This window comes from Akebia trifoliata, chromosome 4, assembly GCF_017979445.1.
Source record: "Akebia trifoliata isolate Shusen 1 chromosome 4, ASM1797944v1, whole genome shotgun sequence".
NCBI classification, from domain to species: domain Eukaryota; kingdom Viridiplantae; phylum Streptophyta; class Magnoliopsida; order Ranunculales; family Lardizabalaceae; genus Akebia; species Akebia trifoliata.
In genome coordinates this window covers 15,911,132-15,931,233 of record NC_141378.1, presented here as the reverse complement: position 1 = coordinate 15,931,233, position 20,102 = coordinate 15,911,132, and the positions used below count along the sequence as shown (strand labels likewise).

The 20,102-nt window shown below is 36.9% G+C and overlaps 2 protein-coding genes and 1 pseudogene across 2 annotated transcripts; 2 read left to right on the top strand and 1 right to left on the bottom strand.

Moving 5' to 3' along the window:
• Positions 1 to 241: 241 nt before the first annotated feature.
• LOC147404133 (protein GIGANTEA pseudogene) lies at positions 242 to 1,349 on the top strand (annotated as a pseudogene).
• Positions 1,350 to 10,092: 8,743 nt separating this feature from the next.
• Positions 10,093 to 10,674, bottom strand: LOC147404132 (uncharacterized). The gene has a single exon (XM_086437817.1). The coding sequence runs from the start codon at positions 10,672 to 10,674 to the stop codon at positions 10,093 to 10,095; it is 582 nt and encodes a 193-aa protein (XP_086293943.1).
• A 1,897-nt stretch (positions 10,675 to 12,571) lies between these two features.
• Positions 12,572 to 18,847, top strand: LOC147404131 (G-type lectin S-receptor-like serine/threonine-protein kinase LECRK3). The gene is made up of 2 exons (XM_086439972.1): positions 12,572 to 13,242; positions 16,825 to 18,847. Exons 1-2 carry the CDS (start codon positions 12,615 to 12,617, stop codon positions 18,513 to 18,515), a joined length of 2,319 nt encoding a protein of 772 aa, XP_086296098.1. The 5' UTR covers positions 12,572 to 12,614; the 3' UTR covers positions 18,516 to 18,847.
• Positions 18,848 to 20,102: the final 1,255 nt, after the last annotated feature.

Here is a 20,102-nt window from a genome sequence, read left to right as displayed (position 1 = left end):
GCAACTCTCTCAGAATGGATCATCGGAGGAGACAGAGATGGCCGTGGACATAACTGCTTTGGCTGATACCAATGAGGACCCGAGTATGGAGATTGAGGATGGAAGAGATGATGAGGAGATGGAGGTGGAGGATGGTGATGCAGGAGGGGACAGGTCTGATTTCAAGTTTAAGATCTTGGGTGTGTTGAAGCAAGGAGACTTTGAGGATAAGAGATCTTCTAAGCACACTCAAGTGGATTAATGGAGAATTTGTACTATTTGGGAAGCTGCTTATGGCCTGATTCCTTTAAGTTCCTCAGCCGTTGATATTCCTGAAATCATAGTTGCAACCCCATTACGACCTCCTGTTTTATCATGGAACCTGTATTTACCACTCCTGGAATCACATGCGTCTATGGCTCTTGCTTCTCGCTTGCTGTTTGTGGTGTTAACCGTGTGTGTCAGTCACAAAGCTCGACCCAATGGAAGCAAGAGAACAAGAAGTGGTGATATATGTTCTACTAATGATGCTACCGAGGACTTGCAATCAAGAAATGGAATACAAAAGGATGCAAAAGCAATAAAAGTAAGAAAACAAGGGCCCGTGGTAGCATTTGATTCTTATATTCTGGCTTCTGTGTGTGCTTTGGCTTGTGAATTTCAGATGTTCCCATTGATTTCTAAAGATATACCTAGCATGGCCAAGCTTGCAAAACTTAATGGTTCTTCAAATGGGTTACAAATGGTTTGTGTGCTGCCATACAATATGCTCAAAGGATATTAGGAATCTTAGAAGCACTATTTTCACTAAAGCCATCTACCATTGGCACTTCATGGAGTTATAGTTCAAATGAGATAGTCGATGCAGCTATGGTTGCTGCTCATGTTTCCGAACTATTTGGACGATCGAAGGCGTGCACGCGTGCTATCTCTGTATTTATGCAGTGTAAGTGGGATAATGAAATTTATACAAGGGTGTCCTCATTGTATAACCTCATTGACATTCATGAAGGATACAAAGGTGTCCTCATTGGAAAAGGATGCATCAGATTTGGCTAATTTCCTTATAAGGGACAGACATATTGGATTCAATTGTAGTGCCCAAGTTCTTCTAAAGTCTATACTCGCCGATAAACAAGAGTTATGTCTCTTTGTTGTTTCCTTGCTGTGGCACAAGTTGGTTGCAGCCCCGGAAACAATCAGTCAGTCTTCGACAAGCCCTTCGATCTACTTTGGTAAGTTTTATCCATCATCTAAAATATTGCTTCCACATTTTTTGTCAAATCCCATCTGTATGGGCATATCTATTTTTTTCATTAAAAGTTTAGATATCGGTTTGTAACCGATGTCCAAAGTCTCAGACTTAGCACATCAGTCTTATAGACATCGGATTTCAATCGATGTCTAATGTATAATTTCCAAATGTTGACTTTGGAACGGTTATAAACAGTTCCTAATTTCCATTTTTCTTATTACGAACAAAAGCCGTCGTTTTGGTCGACGGTCATTTTTAACGGACTAAATCCGTCGTTTTATTCGACGGTCCAAAACCGTCGTTTTTTCCGACTTTCTTCAGCAGTCGCATTTTAATCGCGACTCCTTTTAAAACGACTGCGCAAACGACTGTTCAAGACAGTCGTTTATCCCGCAATATGACGTAGTGAAGTAAACCCTTGTTGTTAATTTTATCATTGAGTCAGGTAACTCAACTCCTAAAGGTAATGGTTTGATATACTTAGTGGAGGTCATTATATAAGATGCTTCTTTAACATGGTCAAGAATGGCAAAAATTAAGATTTTGATTGATTGAAATCATGGCTTAGAAACTCCTCTAATGAGACATAACTTGGGCAAAACCATAGTTCTTGACTCAGTAGAAATTATAGTTGACTTGGTGTAAACAATTAAAAAGTGGTTGATTACCAAGTCAACTCAAAAACTCATCGAGTCATATTGAAACTCGACTCAGTTATTCCATTATATTTAATGTAAATTTTCGGAAAATAGAAAATAAATATTTTTTTTTCATAAATTTTAGAAAAATTTACTAATTTCAAACAATGTTTGGGGCTATCCACAAAACTCCGGTAAGAATTGAGATGGGTGGAAAAACACTAGTTACAAGGGATTAAGTATATATATCTAACTTTTATTTTCAGTGATCATTGATAATTGATTTTGGATCTATTTTACAGAATGATCATAAATTAGTGACCAGTCTCTGATTTTTTTAAATAAAAGTATATAATCATTGACCATTGATTGTTGATCTATTTTACCAAAACTATCACTAATATGTAAGTTCTCGGCATTTTGTAATGATATTTTATTGGTGCATTGCCCAAAATGTAAACAAAAACAAAGACTTCATCTTTAAAGGATTAGAAAATATCAACTAATTCTTCATCTTCCACTAGAAGATGCCCTGTGTAACCTCACATGTACTTAAAGTACTTATTTGTAATTTAAAATACCAATTAAAGGATGGTTTTTAAGATTATATGATAAAAAGTGTTTTTTTTAATTTTTAAAAACTAATAAACGTAATTTTAAGGAGGTGCAATTGTAATTTTCTTGCTTTTGATTAAAATGACATAAGATTGTATTAAGATTAGATGTTGAGGTGGGGGCATTTTTGAAATCCAATCAGAAGAGTTAAGTTTCATGGCAAGAAGAAAGGCTGGTAAAAACTATCAAGAAAAGAGCAATTGAATTTCAAAGGATCCATATCAGGTTCTATTATAGGGAAACCCAGATAGCAGTAGATTTTTCAGTATCTCATAGGGCTTCTCTAGGTAATTCGGCCTTGGATCCTATGGAACTCCCCTAGTGAGTTAAGGAATTTATTTGTAAGGATGTCCCTGAGCATGCCAATAACTGAGTGTAGTTTCTACTCTTCTGGTTGAGGGTCTGCCTAACCCTCCTTTAACCTTTAAAAAGAAAAAAATATCCAAATTCTGGTATTTAAGTACTACAACTCTGCCTTCTCTCATTATAATGATAAAGATATAAAGGCATTCCAGCCATTTTGCACACTCAACTCAAGTACCAAGAGTTTTTTTACCAAATAAATACCCCTAACTTATGCAAACACCACTTTTTTAAAGTATGGTTATCAAACGCTAATCTAGCCTAAAATCAGTTATCAACTTCCTTTAATAAAATTCAGCTTCTGCTTCGAAAAATCAGAATTCATAAATTATACAAAGTATCTTTGTAATATAATTTAATATCCTAATTTGATAAGAGAGCTGCTATTAACACACCGAAATTTACTTGTTACACACCAAACTAGATGTAAACAGCTGTTTACTTTCGAATGGATAGGTGCCGATTACATTGAAAGAGATTGGTGTGTTGCAAGTAAAAGCTGATGTGCCAATAGAATCTCTCTTTGATAATAGAGGACTCAGTTGTCGAGTAGCCGCTTGGCAAATCACGCAAACAAATAAAGTTAGTAATTTTCTCTTTAAAATTTAAAATATAAAAAATTGTAATTTTGGAAACTCTATTATATTAAATATTTAAGCTATATAAAGGGTTTAGATGGGTTACTTAAGATCACAAGCAAAATCAACGTGGTTAGTGAAGATGGCAACAAACAGAGGCTCAATGGCCTCACTATTTACTATCCTTGTAGTGGTTATGGCTTCTTTAAGCCTTCCATTTGAGACCAAAGCTGACCACCATTACTCTTCTCCACCACCATCTCCAATTCCTAAGAAGTATCCTCCTCCCTATCACTACAAATCACCACCACCACCCTCACCATCACCACCACCTCCAACTCCTGTTTACAAGTATAAGTCTCCTCCTCCACCACCACCACCAAAGGAGCACTACAAGTCTCCACCACCACCATCTACTCCTGTTTACAAGTATAAGTCTCCTCCCCCACCACCAGGAGCACTACAAGTCACCACCACCACCTACACCTGTTTACAAGTATAAGTCTCCTCCCCCACCACCACCTAAGGAGCACTACAAATCTCCACCACCACCTAAGGAGCACTACAAGTCACCACCACCTCCCACTCTTGTTTACAAGTACAAATCTCCACCACCACCACCACCTAAGGAACACTACAAATCTCCACCACCTCCCACTCCTGTTTACAAATACAAGTCTCCTCCACCACCACCAAAGTCTCCCCCTCCTCCACCTAAGGAGCACTACAAGTCTCCTCCACCACCTACTCCTGTTTACAAGTACAAGTCACCTCCCCCACCACCACCTAAGGAGCACTACAAGTACAAGTCACCACCACCTAAGAAGCACTACAAGTACAAGTCACTACTTCTCTTCCTAGACATGGATAGTTGGATTTGCAAATTTTTGTTCTCAATTGTCTTCTAAGCTCTCTCTCAAAGAACCATCTTTGTTAATGGCTTCTATTATCTCTATAGTTCTTCTCCTCTCTATATTTTCTACAGCAACGGCTCAACAAAGAAACTCCAACATAAGCTTAGGCTCTTCCCTCTCCCCCATCACCAACCCCACTTCATGGTTTTCACCTTCTGGTCGATTTGCCTTCGGATTCTACCCGTTAGATCAAGGCCGCTTCACCATAGCAATCTGGTTTCCCAAAATTCCCGAAAAGACTGTTATATGGACTGCGAACCGAGATGATCCTATAGTTCCTAGCAGAGTTACACTGCAATTGTCTAGTAATGGTGGGCTCATTCTAAAATCATCACAAGGCCACGACAAATCCATCACCGATATTTCCAAATCTAATTCCGCAGCTTCCTCAGCTTCCATGCTAGATTCTGGGAATTTTGTTATCTATAATTCTGATTCGAAGATCATATGGCAGAGTTTTGATTATCCAACCAACACGATTGTACAAGGCCAGCACCTCGTGGCTGCAAGGGGAGAATTGTTCTCTAACGTCTTGCAAACTGACCCTCGAAAGGGAAGGTTTAAGCTCAATATGCAGAGAGACGGTAATCTAGTGCAATACCCAGCAGAAGCACATCAGGCAGTCTCAAGCTCATATTGGAGTACAGGTAATTAATATATTTGTCCAAAATAGAATTCAATTCCATGTCCTATATAAGATGCCCCTTTTGATAAATATTTCAAAAACATGACTGGGTCAGTACAATTGACTATTTTCAACAAGATCTATTGTCACAATTGTCATTTCGCTTTCTTAGCCTTCTTATGAACCTCAAATAAAAGACCATGTCTTGCAACAAAACTTTGAAAAAACCAGAACTATATTTGGGTTGAAAGTAAGGTACAAACGAAAATACAGCTAAATGCGGTGCTCTAAGATTCCAGTTACCTCGCCTGCCGTCATAAAAAATAAGAAAAAAAACTGTACCGGTTTAAAATACATTCATTTTATGAAGTTAAAGGAAAAAAGGTACAAATTTATATTCAGTTTACTTTCAGAGGATGCCTTTTTTATTTATTTTTTATTTTTTTATTTTTATAGTAAGAATAAATAAATAACAAGGACTGCTACAAAACTTAGATGGTAAGATTTCAACTCTTACTAAGGGTTGTTGGCATCATCTTGTGGCATCCAAAAAACATGATATGATGCCACAATGTTGTAGAGGACAAAATTCTATGAATCTTGTAGACACCCCAATTTTTTTGGACCGAACTTGAAAGTTAGAGAAGTCTAATGCAAGTTTTCAATTCAATCAAGTGGGGGCCCATTTCCGTAGAGTCCAATTCTTTAAATCAATTTCATAAGATAAATTAGGCAAGGCCATGGGTTACCCACGGCATAGAGGAATCATCGTTAAGGCCGTGAGTCTCTCATAGCTCAGGCCATTTTTGCACAAAACCTTGAGTAGGTCAACGAGTTAGGCAAAATTTGCATTCCAACACCCCACCAAAAGTCTATTCGTTGACATTGTTAGAATTCATGTGCTTATAAATATGATTTATTAAAGGTTGACACGGAGTGGGTTAGTCTAGAAAGTCTAAAAGAAAACAAAGGAAGGCCCAAGTTCCTTGCAACCAATCTACCTTTACAAAATCCAAGAATTGCAAGTGCATTTTCTTGGTCAGAACAAGATTGGCTAAAGAAAACTTGACTCTTTTTCTCATTAACAAAAAAGGTCCGAAATCTAAGAAAAATAATTCAACACACCCCAAATAGCTATTACGGAAGAACAAGAATTTTGTCAGAAAAGTAATATATCATCCACAAAAATTAGACACCAAATTTTTTTGGGGATTAGAATATATCCATTTTCTTGTAAAATAAATGAAAATGCTTCCATAGCCAAGGTGAATAAATATGGTGATAATGGGTCACCTTGTCTCAAGCCTCTTCAACTTGGAAAAAAAAATTCACTGAAGAACCATTGGACTGCATCTTCCTCATGTACGTTTTCTTTTAAATCGGCATGTGAGATAAACTTGGACCAATCTAGCGCATAGTATATTGCCTCTCTTTCTCCTCAAAATGTCCTTTGCTTTTTTTCTGGTGCTTCTACATTGTGGCTAACCAAGTTTGTTGTAGGCTTGTCACTTTTGAGTGCACGGTTAACAGGTATCATGACTGTTGAATCTTAGAAGTTAACCACTAGATCAGCTTTTTGCACTGAGAAAATTATCCTCAAAGAGCATGAATTTGATTTTAAGAATAATGGCTTCTCTATGTGTCAGTCACATCTAAACAAATAAGTTGATTCAAATCCATCTTTTCTTTTGTCGATTATTTAAATCTGTAATTACTTTTTTTTTTTTTTGCTTGGTGGGGTTAGTGGCTAGGAGTTAGGATATTAGTATAAGAAGGGGTTTGAAAAGACCTTGGGAACAACCCCCACAAGGTCCACTTAGCTAAGTGGTCATTCTTAAATCTAAGTTACTTCATAATCATTCATTATTTTTTTTCAACTTTTTGATAGGGTCAATTCAATCATTTTGCCATTTTTTATTTAGCTCGGGTGCAAGTAGAACGTTCCCAAATAAGTACCACACCATTATATTATTAATATATCACAATAGGAATATTTTGATTTTACTATTTTATCTATCTTTCATTTATGATAGAAGTGGTAACATCATTAATGATACTTGCTTCACCCACTGGGGGTTAGGGGTTAGTTGAGATGGGTGAGGAGGAACTTGGTCTTGACTTTAAGTCTTTATATGCCCCTCCACAACAATGTGGCTATTTAAATGGTAGACAGGGTGTTAAACGGGGTGTGACACTTGAGGATTAGTTTTGATAGATAAGATTGTCCCATGGGTTGGGCAAAGCCCAATAGACATTGCTCAACCCAATAGAATTAGAGATAACATGTTCCAAAAAAAAAAAAAAAAAAATAGAACTTGCTTCAAGACCATTCATTATTTTTTGGAAAAATTGCTTAAAGGATCCTTGTGGAGGGATTTTTTATAAATAGCTCATAAGGTTTAAACTCTAGCCTACTAGGACATGTAGTAACCTTTTTTATTTTTATTTTTATAAATAGTATTCTTTTCAATAAACAAAACCAAATCGGTTGAGATGACCAACCTGGGCAGGCCTTACAAAATAGTACTATTCGAGATTAGAGCAGCAAATGCTATCCCATTTGTATAAGAAATCTTCAAAAAATAGACCCCTAAGCTCCTTATACACTTTTGACCAACAAAATATAAAACCCAAGATAGACATGATCGCGTCTGGACAGTCCTTTTGTTTTCCTTTGAAAATGCATCTACTCCTTTCGAACCACACCCCCCAACAAATTGCGAAAGGTGTATTAGTCCACAACATCCTTTTTGTGCCGCCAAACAGGTGACCAATTGACGACCATCCCATGAAGATGTCCTTAACTGACTTTGGTAAGCAAGTTGAAACCCCATAAAGCTTAAAGAAGTGAGCCCAAATGCTATGCGAGAATTTGCAATGGAGTAGAAGGTGATCCGATGATTCCCTGTTTTCCATACATAACATACAACAACTCGCCCCATACCATCCACGCCTCATTAACAGGTCCGTCGTTTGAATCCTTCCTAAAACTGTCGTCCATGTAAAGAAGGCGACTTTGCTCTACACTTTTGGTCCCCAAATTGATGCAGGAGGAAATGACGAGTCCCCATTATTGCATAGTGATTGATAGAAAGACCGAACCGTAAATCTACCGTCCTTGCTTGCCGACCATATCCTCTCATCTTCCCTTCCCGTGCGTAGTTTGATACTAGAAGTGTCTCCTACCAGCCTGCCAACGTCTTGAAGATCCAACTCATTAATGTCCCTTCCAAAGTCAAGGTCCCATGCACATTCTCCTCCCCTAACTCGTCAAATAGATGTGATTGGTTGCCCTTTTTTCGAGGATATGGAATGCAAGGTTGGGTAAACCTCTATTAGAGGTCGATTGCCACACCATGTGTCCTCCCAAAACCTTACTCGGTTGCCTTGACCCACTATGAATTTTGTTCTAATATTGAACAGTGGGATAATCCTTATGATGCCCTTCCACAACCCGCACCCGTATGGTTGTCTTGTTGATTCGCTTTCCCACCCCATCCGGCTCAACTTGTATTTACTTTCTATGACTTGTCTCCATAAGTTGTTCCCATCATTCCCAAACTTCCACAACCACTTGCCCCTCAAGGCCACATTCAACTCCCCAAGTCTCCTAACACTGAAGTCCCCCTGCTTCTTATTTGAGCAAATATGTTTTCAATTCACAAGATGGTGTTTTCTATTCCCAAGTCTTTCATGCCAAAGAAAGTTACGAAACAACTTGTCTAACCTTAGTTTTACACTTCGAGGCATTGAGAGAAGAGAGAGAAAGTAAATTGGAATGTTAGAAATGACACTTTTTATCAAAGTCAATTTACCTCCCTTCGAAAGATAATTAACTTGCCACATAGCTAGTTTCCTTTCTATTCTTTCCACAATCGGGTCCCAAATCGCCACCCTCCTATAGGGGGCCCCCAGAGGCATCCCCAAGTAAGACGAAGGAAGTTTGCCCACTTGCCAACCCAACGAAGCTACTAGAAGGCTCACACATCTAACCATACCGACCGGGAACACCTTACTTTTCGTCATGTTGATTGGAATAACTGACATCGCTTCGAAGTAACAAAACAGTCCACCTAACCTCCCTGTCTGATTTATGGAGTCATCCACGAAGACTAAGGTATCATCTGCGAATTGGAGGTGTGAGATAGTAACCGGGCCTGCCCCTGTTGAGAACCCTGAGAAAAAACCATTTGCAATCCCTCTTTCCATCATCTTACCAAATGCTTTTGCCACTATGATGAATAAGAAGGGTGATATAGGATCCCCTTGCCTGAGGCCTCTCGAACTCTTAAAAAAATCTTGAGGCGTTCTATTCACCAAGACTGAGTAAGAGGGGGAAGTCACACACGCCATAACCTATTTGATTTATTTCCTACCAAAGCCCATCCTCTCCAGCATATATTCCAATAATTGCCAATTGACGTGGTCGTAGGCCTTCTCGAAGTCCACTTTGCACACCACCCCTATTTTCCCAGATTTCAATCTAGAATCAATGCACTCATTTGCTATTAGAACTCCATCCAGAATGTGTCTCCCTTTAATAAAAGCACTCTGATTGTACCCTATTAGCCCTTGGATGACCCATTTCAATCTTTTGGCAAGGATGCTCGTGATGATTTTGTAACTAGTATTTACCAAACTAATGGGCCTCAAATCCTTAATATCCTCTGTACCCACCACCTTTGGGATTAAAATGATAAAAGTACAATTAGAATCACGATCCAATACGCCTTCTCTAAAGAATTCATCAATCAAGGCAATGAAATCACACTTGATGACCTCCCAATAGGTTTTGTAGAACTCCATAGGAAACCCATATGGTCCCGGAGACATATCACCCCTCATGCTTGAAATGACTTCCCAAATCTCATCTTCCTCAACGGGGTCTTTCCAACCATTCGCCTTGTAACTCAGAGATTTTATCAAACTGCAGCAAATCAAGTTTCAACCTCTCGCCCCCTCCATCGGTATATAGCTTCGAGTAGAAGTTTACGATCCCCTTAGCAACCACCTCTTCCACTTCCAAGCACTCCCCATTCACACTCAATCTCGTAATGTGATTGCTTCTGTCTCGGGCATTGGCCATACAATGGAAAATTTTTGTGTTGCCATCCCCTTCTTTAAGTCATATAATTATGGATTTCTGCTTCCAATTGATCTCTTCCAAAAGTGTCAACCGCTGATACTTCTCACGGAGGTTTAGTCTCGTTATCCTGTCGTTTATTGAAATCGGGTTTGTCTCTTCCTTACGATCCAGGTCTTCAATTCTCAAAAGGATATCCTTACTCTGCGCATCCACCCTACCGAAATAATCCTTGTTCCATTCTTTCAATGCCTTCTTTAAGGCCTTCAACTTCTTTCTAAATACCTCCCCTGCTGTTCCTGCAAAAGAAAAACTCCTCCACCATTCAGTTATCAGTTCCTTGAAATTGTGATGCTTCAACCACATCAATTCAAAATGGAATGGGATGGGGCCCCTGCTGAATGGCCCTGCTGCCAATTGAATAGGGCAATGGTTAGATACCGAATTCAGAATAACTGTCTGGGAGACTTGACAAAAAAGCGAGGTCCAATCATCAGAGACAAAGAACCTGTCCAATATGTTAAGAGTGGGTATAGCTTGTTGGTTGGACCAAGTGAAGCTTCTACCTTGGAGTGGAATGTCCACTAAGTTGTTTTGGTTCACGAAGTCTCCAAATTTCTCCATCCTAGTTGTAACCCTTGATCCTCCTTGTTTCTCGCAAGCAAACCTAATGACGTTTAAGTCACCTCCCAAACACCATGGATGGTTCCAATAACTGCCCACGTCATCCAGGTCTTCCCAAAATTATTTTCTCTCCCAATCTTTAGTAGGTCCATACACTCGTGAAAATTGGAACTCATCTCACCAGTATAAGGTATTTGAAATATCTAAACTACCATTTTCTCATGTTTTTCATATAGTTAGGTTTTCCAACGACGATTGTGATTATTTTCGAAGAACTTTGATCATGAATGACGAATGGAGAATGATATTTTCTTAATTTTGAACATCTAGATAAATTTTTTTTTTATTCCGATGATTTATAAAAAGATAATTAAAGAACAAAGTTGAGATTTGATTTTTTTTTTTATGATTACATCATAACTTTTGATTTGCAGCCATAATTGATGCATTTTTGGGTATTTCGAGGAGATTAACCAAGTATCGAAATTGGAAAAAAAAAAATTTTGATTTGCATTACAACATTGAGTTCACCATTTTTTATTTAATTACCGTCGAACTCAACAGTAGTTAAGTTAAAAAGTGGTGAACTCAACACTAAGTTACAAACTGGTGAACTCAACACTAAGTGTCAAGTTCACCACTTTTTAACATAGTGTCGAGTTCATCGATTTTTACTTAGTGTCCAATTCACCAATTTTTAACTTAATTACTGTCGAGTTCGGGAATAATTAAATAAAAAATGGGAAACTCAACGTTGTAATGCAAATCAATTTTTTCAAATTTTTTTTTTCCATTTTTCCAATTTCGATACTTGGTTTATCTCCTCGACATACCTAAAAATGCATCAATTATGGTACAAATTAAAAGTTGCAATGAAATAATAATAAAAATTCGAATATCAAATTTGTTCTTCAATTTTCTTTTTATAAATTATCGAAAAAAAATACATCTATATGTTCAAAATTAAGAAAATATCATTCTCCATTTGTCATTCATGATTAAATATCATCGGAAATGTTGGCAATCGTCATTGGAAAATCTAACTATATGAAGAAGATGAGAAAAATGTAATTTGGATATTTCAAATACCTTATACATGGGAGATGAGGTTAGGGACTATTTAGAAAGGAAAAGTTTACTAAATGTCTTGATAAGCTAGAGTCGAAAAGTTAGGGACTATTTAGAAAGAAATCTCTTTGTGAGGGTCCTTTAAGTAATTTTACCTTACTTTTTTCTACATTTTGTTAGGGTCAATTTGATCATTTGATCATTTTTTTTAATAATTGGCTTGGGTGCAAGTAGGTCCATATAAGTACCACACCATTATATTATTAATATATCACAATAGAGATATTTTGATTTTATTATTTTATCTTTCATTCATGATACCAGTTGGGGTAGGCTCATCCTCGTTCAGAGTCCACCAAACTTGAAAGTCCAGGCCTTCACAAGGCTGGAAGGTTCTAAAACTTGAACTCGACGCGTTGTCCACCAAGTTAAGTCAATTTAGTGAAAAATGAGTCAATTCAGGAATCTCAAATAAACATGTATTACTATTAAATATGTATAAAATTAGTTTTTGCAATAAAAAAAAAAAAAAAAAAAAAAAGGAATGATATTTATTTTTTTCATTTCCCACTAAAAAATGATTACTCGGTTGACTTAAATAATCGCCTCAATTCAAAGAGCCACCACAAAAGTAGATCGAGTCGACTCGTCGAGTTTCAAAACTATGATTTTGGGAATTAATTATTCTTTAATTGCGGTTACCTAAAATAAAAATCATTGACTTTTCAACATGTAATCTTCTTGGAAGGTTGACAAAAAAGAAAACACGTTTTTTTTTTTTACTTTTCTTCTTCGTAGATTTGGATAGTTGGATTTGCTCTTTTTTATTTCTCAATTGTCTTCTAAGCTCTCTCAAAGAGCCATCTTTGTTGATGGCTCCTATTATCTCCATAGTTCTTCTTCTCCTCTCTATATTTTCTATTGCAACAGCTCAACAAAGAAACTCCGACATAAGCTTAGGCTCTTCCCTCTCCCCCATCACCAACCCCACTTCATGGTTTTCACCTTCTGGTCGATTTGCCTTCGGATTCTACCCGTTAGATCAAGGCCGCTTCACCATAGCAATCTGGTTTCCCAAAATTCCCGAAAAGACTGTTATATGGACTGCGAACCGAGATGATCCTATAGTTCCTAGCAGAGTTACACTGCAATTGTCTAGTAATGGTGGGCTCATTCTAAAATCATCACAAGGCCACGACAAATCCATCACCGATATTTCCAAATCTAATTCCGCAGCTTCCTCGGCTTCCATGCTAGATTCTGGGAATTTTGTTATCTATAATTCTGATTCGAAGATCATATGGCAGAGTTTTGATTATCCAACCAACACGATTGTACAAGGCCAGCGCCTCGTGGCTGGAAGGGGAGAATTGTTCTCTAACATCTCGCAAACTGACCCTCGAAAGGGAAGGTTTAGGCTCCATATGCAGAGAGATGGCAATCTAGTGCAGTACCCAGCAAAAGCATCTCATGCAGTCGCAGCCGCATATTGGAGTACAGGTAATTAATATATTTGTCCAAAATAGAATTCAATTACATGTCCTATATAAGATGCCCCTTTTGATAAATATTTCAAAAACATGACTGGGTCAGTGCAATTGACTATTTTCAACAAGATCTATTGTCACAATTGTCATTTCGCTTTCTTAGCCTTCTTATGAACCTCAAATAAAAGACCATGTCTTGCTACAAAACTTTGAAAAAACCAGAACTATATTTGGGTTGAAAGTAAGGGTACAAAGGAAAATACAGCTAAATGCGGTGCTCTAAGAGGCCAGTTGCCTAGCCTGCCGTCATTAAAAAATAAGAAAAAAAACTGTACCGGTTTAAAATACATTCATTTGATGAAGTTAAAGGAAAAAAAAGGTACAAATTTATATTCAGTTTACTTTTATGTAGAGGATGCCTTTTTTATTTTTTTATTTTTTTATTTTTATAGTAAGAATAAATAAATAACAAGGACTCCTACTAAACTTAGATGGTAAGATTTCAACTCTTACTAAGGGTTGTTGACATCATCTTGTGGCATCCAAAAAACATGATATGATGCCACAATGTTATAGAGGACAAAATTCTATGAATCTTGTAGACACCCCAATTTTTTTGGACCGAACTTGAAAGCTAGAGAAGTCTAATGCAAGTTTTCAATTCAATCAAGTGGGGGCGCATTTCAGTAGAGTCCAATTCTTTAAATCAATTTCATAAGATAAATTAGGCAAGGCCATGGGTTACCCACGGCATAGAGGAATCATCGTTAAGGCCGTGAGTCTCTCATAGCTCAGGCCATTTTTGCACAGAACCTTGAGTAGGTCAACGAGTTAGGCAAAATTTGCATTCCAACACCCCCACCTAAAGTCTATTCGGTTGAGCTTGTTAGAACCCATGTGCTTACAAGATTTGCTTAGGGGAAATGATCCCTTAAACCTCTTCTTAATGGCTTATTCTTCAACAAAATTATTTTCTTTTTTTCTTTTCCTTCCATACCTTTGTATTAAACCTACACCGTTCTTAAAGCATATGCACAATCTGGAAAAAAAAAAAAAAAACCCCAAATTTGACGGCCTTAGGCCGTCAAATTTCATAAAATTCGATAGACCAAGGGGATAAATTGGTGTCGAATTTTTCATTGTCAATTTTTTTTTGACAGGTCGAAACTGTTAAATTAATGAAGGATGAGAGAAATTCGATAGCTCTAAGCCGTCAAATCTAGGAACATCAAGAATTTCGACTATCCTAGACCATCAAAATTCAGTTTCTAAAATTCGTGGGCCTTGACCCGTCAATTTTTTCTGTCGAATTTTTCTGCTTTCAGGTAGTGATATATATTTTTTAGTTTTTCACATCTTTTTCTAATCTTGACTCCTAGTCAATTGTTGGTCCCCACATGAGTTGAACTATCTCCTTAACTACATCTTGTTAAGAGCAAATTAAAGTGATTTAGTCTAGTACCCCCATCCGTGCTCACCATTCAAGAAGGATTTCCTACAATTCTTTGTAAATTGATCATATTTAAAAGATTATGACCATTTTGTCTAATCAAGAGAATGCTTTAGAACTTGTATGTAAAGACCCCTCTATCCTTAGGTTGTTAGAAGCCTAGCTAGGTAGAATGTCTTAAAAGTCCAAAAATCAAGCACTAAATTTTACGCCTCGTGCCCTAATTCTCTAAAGATTGACCCCAAAGTCAAGGGTCTTGAACAAAGTTAGCCCTCCCTCAGAATTCTCTAGAATCTTTTAAGCTTTTACAATCCTATCCACTGATCATAATGATTACTAAGACTCATAGGTGTTTAAAACACCATCAAGTACAAGATGATAAAGAACAATTGAAATCATTCTTTGAGGTTTCTTTGAGAATATTGGGAATTTTAGGAATTTGAACAAATTTATCCCTAGGGGTCTCCAAAAACCCTATAAATAGGACTCTTATCCAAGGCATTGAAAAGAGCTCAATCTAAAACTTTGTCAATGTTGCTTCTTGAAACCTTTCAACAACCCAAAACTTTGTCCAATTGATTATTTACTTTTCTTAGAAGCCAAAAACAAGAGAAAAGATGAAAAAAGAAGAAGAAGAAGAAGAAGAAAATACCAAGGTGGGGTGTGATATTATATTTCTATTTTGCAATTAATTTCCTTCTAGTTCCATCTTCTATCATTTCACTTTTTTTATTTTATTTTATGTGTATTTAAATTCCAAGCAATGTAACCTTTAATGTCCTTAATTCAATGACTTGGGTGGTAGAAAGTAAACCCTCCATGTGAGGTAATATCCTCCTATGAGTCCATAATAAACTCCATAGTGAGCATTAAAATTTCAAATTATAGTAGTTTTTATTTTACTTCAATTTCAAGCAAATTTGCAATTATTAGTTTAGCCACTTTCCTTGTTTTTCATGGCTTAATATTAAGCCAACACTTTTTAATAAATTTACATTCCTAAGGTATGATCTTGATGGGATCATCTCCTTCAATGAGATGATCTTCATGATCTAGATTGATAGTGAATCCCCTAAGGATAGGGGTACAAATTGTCGATCATTCGATCCTTCATTTTTTTTATTGTTTTTGTTCAAACAATTGAGTTTATTTTGAGGTTACCACCAATTGGTGAAGAGAAAGGGGTGTTTAACACATTCCCCTCTCTCTAATCAAATCGTTTACCAAGATCCTAGGTGGATCGCTATTTTATCCGTACGAGAGTCACTAAACACCAAAATGACTCTCTTTTAAAAAAATGCATTTCGAGTGACCATTCACACCCTTTTACAAAAAGGAATAGTGGCGACTCCAAACCCTCGTAGAGATGATCTTTAAAAATCGAAAATCACGCTTCTACAACACCTTTATTGTCCCTCAACCGAACTTCCTTACCTAGTTCTTAGATAAATTGACTCCTTATCCATTGATTGTGAGTTACTATAAATCAAAAAATAGAATTTCAAAACTCTTTTTGTGACGTCCATTCACACCCAAAGTCTTTGATTGGTGGTGACTCTTAAAATCATTATAGATGAAGTCAACCATCTTTGAACCTCATGTATCTTCAAACTTAAAAATAAAAATAAAAAAGGTTATTTCTAATTGTTGAATTTTAATTTTAAATTTGGGAGTTTTATAACCATCCATTTTTAAAACCTTGAATGAAGCCTTGTTTTTCTTCCTGAGTTTTTCCATGAAATCTAAAGGGTAGTGGTGTCGGATTGCCAATGTAGTAATCCATTAATTTAGCAAAACGACCCTTAGTAAGATTTAAAATCTTACTAGGTAAAGAAAATGTGATAAATGGACGTGGTAAATAGTATGCGGTCAATACGCGGCTGATGTGGCAAGGGCACAGAACCATATATATTTTTCTTGGGGATACATAACGAAAATGATCTATGGTTCACTGCTCTTGGCACATCATCCGTGTACTATTACCATGTCGATTTATCACTAGTCCAATAAATTAGCAAAATACAACTTGTTTTGTAAAACCTTACTCATCCTTTTATATCTTAGTAGTACATTTTTTTTTCATGACTACAGTTGAGGTTCATGTAATTACATCCAATAATAAAAAATAATTCTATTATTTTACAGGAACGTCGAATGCAGGAGATAATGTGACAGTAAATCTTGATGAGAATGGTCGCTTGTACTTACTCAATAGCATTGGTTTCAATATAAGGAATCTGAGTAATGGTGTGTTTCCTTCAAAAGAAAAAATGTTTTTCCGCATGACAATCGACATAGATGGGATATTCAGGGTATATTCACACAGTTTCGATCCGAATGACAATTGGTCAATCAAATGGTTTTCGTCGAAAAATAAGTGTGATCCTACAGGCCTTTGTGGTCTAAATGGGTACTGTACTTTAATGGATCAAGAATCTCTATGCCTTTGTCCACCTAGTTTCAATTACATCAATGACGCTGAGAAGACTCTGGGCTGTAATAGCAACACTAATGCAGAAGGTTGTAGACACAGGGATGAACATATCAAATACACCTTTTATACTTTAGTGCACACAAGTTGGGAAGATGATTCATACTCTGTCTTATCATCCAAAACCGAAGAAGATTGCAAGGAAGCCTGCATGAAGGACTGTAACTGTGAGGTTGCGACATATACAAACTCAGAATGCCGAAAACAGAGACTCCCATTGAGATATGGGAAAAGAAACGTGGATGAATCAAGCAAAGTTCTTATCAAGGTGATGAGTATCACCACAACAAGCAATGTAATAATTGGCGTGAGTATTGTGGTTATTACTTTGGCTTTTATTATCATAGGGACTACTGGTGTTCTTATTTACAGACAATTACTTGTTTGGTCATACAAAAAGATCCCAGATAAAGCGAACATCGAATTAAGTAAAGGGATCTCCCTGCAAACATTTACTTATGATGAGCTCAAGAAAGCAACAAATGGTTTCAAAGAAGTGTTGGGTAGGGGATCTTTCGGAACAGTTTTTAAAGGTAGTTTATCGAACAATCAGACAGACGAGGCCATTGCTGTCAAGAGACTAGATAGAGTGTCAGATGAAGGAGAAAGGGAGTTTGAAACTGAGGTGAGAGTGATTGGGAGAACACATCACAGAAACCTAGTCCAATTGCTTGGTTACTGCCGTGAAGGTCAAAATAGGCTTTTAGTTTACGAGTTCATGAGCAATGGATCACTCGCGAACTTCCTCTTTAATCCTAAAACACGCCTAAAATGGGATGAAAGAGTGGGAATTGCTTTGAACATAGCTAGAGGCATCTTATATCTACATGAAGAGTGCAAGACCCAGATCATCCACTGTGACATAAAGCCTCAGAACATACTCATGGATGAATACCATTGCCCAAAAATATCTGATTTTGGGTTGGCTAAGCTATTGAAGTTGGACCAAACCAGAAGCTATACTGTTATAAGAGGGACTAGAGGATATGTTGCACCCGAGTGGAACCGAAACGTGCCCATAACCGTTAAGACAGACGTGTACAGCTTTGGGATTGTGTTGTTGGAGATCATATGTTGTCGAAGAAATTTGGACATGAAGCTCCGTGATGAAGAAATTGTTCTTGTGGATTGGGTGTATGAGTGTTTACAGAATGGCGAGGTTTGTAAGTTAGTGGGTGACGAAGAGGTGGACAAGAATGGGTTGGAAAGAATGGTGAGGGTGGCTCTGTGGTGCATCCAAGACGAGCCTTTGCTCCGTCCTTCCATGAAGAATGTGGCCCTAGTGCTGGAAGGAATTATAGATATCCCAGTTCCTGTTGGTCCTAGCTTTCTAAATACCATCTGAATGTAATCATAAAATAATTCAATTTCTATTTTTTTATGATGCTCCATAAATTGACACCCTTTGATAACGAAGGTAAAAATAATAATTCCTGGTTAGCATCCGAAGTTTTTCTCTTGTTCTTGTTTTCTAGACAGGGTTGGAGCCAGGATTTTCTTGTAGTGGGGGCAAACTATAGTTAATGGCACAGTTGAAGAGCTTGGAGATAAATGGCTTTGGAGGAAAATTCGGAGGACTTTAGTTGGAAGTTGAAGAAAAAGATATTTAGGCCATTTCCAATTAGTCTATGAGAAAAGGCCCAGTCAAGAGGCAATGCTATCTTAAAATAATTGAAGAGGGGGAGCAAAATAGGAGGGAGGTGAGGGGGTGGGGGCAAATGGGGAGGGAGGTTATGGAGTGGTAAATGAGGCATGCAATCAGTTTAAAATACAGGGGTATCTCAAAGTTCTATAGGGGCAATTTCCCCCACTAGCTCTTTACTATCTCTTGCTAGAGATCTCTAGCGTTGTAACCTTCAAGAATATAGTAATTAGATTTCGACCTTATCTGTGGATGTAGTCACATTGCTTGTGTGATTTTATTAGGGACGTGATCCGAAAACTTGATTGCAATTGAGAATCGAAACTGGACCAAACCAAACCCATGAAAAATCAGTTAGAGTTCGATTTGACACCCCCAAACTAGACCGAACCCAACCCGGTTTGAGAACCGTTACCCTAGACTGAAGCCATACCATTACCCAAGACCGAAAACTCGAAAATTTTCAAATTTTTACCATAACCCCCCCCCCCCCTCAACATCCATTCCAAAACTCGATTTTTTGAAGGAAAAAAAATAATAATAATAACAATTTTCAAAATAAATTTGAAATTTTTTTACCCACCCCCCCAACGGAATTATTACTATTTTTAAATCATTGGGAGGGGGTGAGAGTAAATGTGAATGTTTTATTTTTATAAATACCCCAAAATGATCTTTATTTTTCACTACTCTAAATTCTCTCAAAATTCTCAAAATCTCTCAATCTCTTTAATTTATTTTCATAATTTTGTACTAAATTCTCTAGGATCTTTATTAAATTGAGATTTATTCTCAATTAATTTGATCATAAAGTGATCAATATTCTTCCACGTAGTAAGATCAAAGATCAAATCATTATCAAGTCATAAGACCAAGTCTTCATAATGTGATCAAAGTCAAAGTTATTATCAAGTGATTATGAATTTCTTCTACGTGACAAGATCAATCGATCAAATTGACACGTGGCATGATCAATCAATCAAAATCATATTTTTCGACATAAGGTATAGTGGTTCTAATTTTTTTTCTTAATATTATTAGATTAAGCTTCTCTTGCTCTTTTTTATTTTTATTTTTCTACTTCCAAGTGAAGTCTAATCAATCTCTATTAATTTTAATTTTAGTGTTAATTTTGATATAATAGATCCTCAAAATATTAATATCAATGATTTTCAAAATCTTAATGATCTTCAAAATTTTGATTTTGATTCATTTACTTACGGGGGGAGGGGGATAGTAATAATCTGAAACCGTCTAATCATAATCTTAATCTCTCAAAAAATCGAAAAG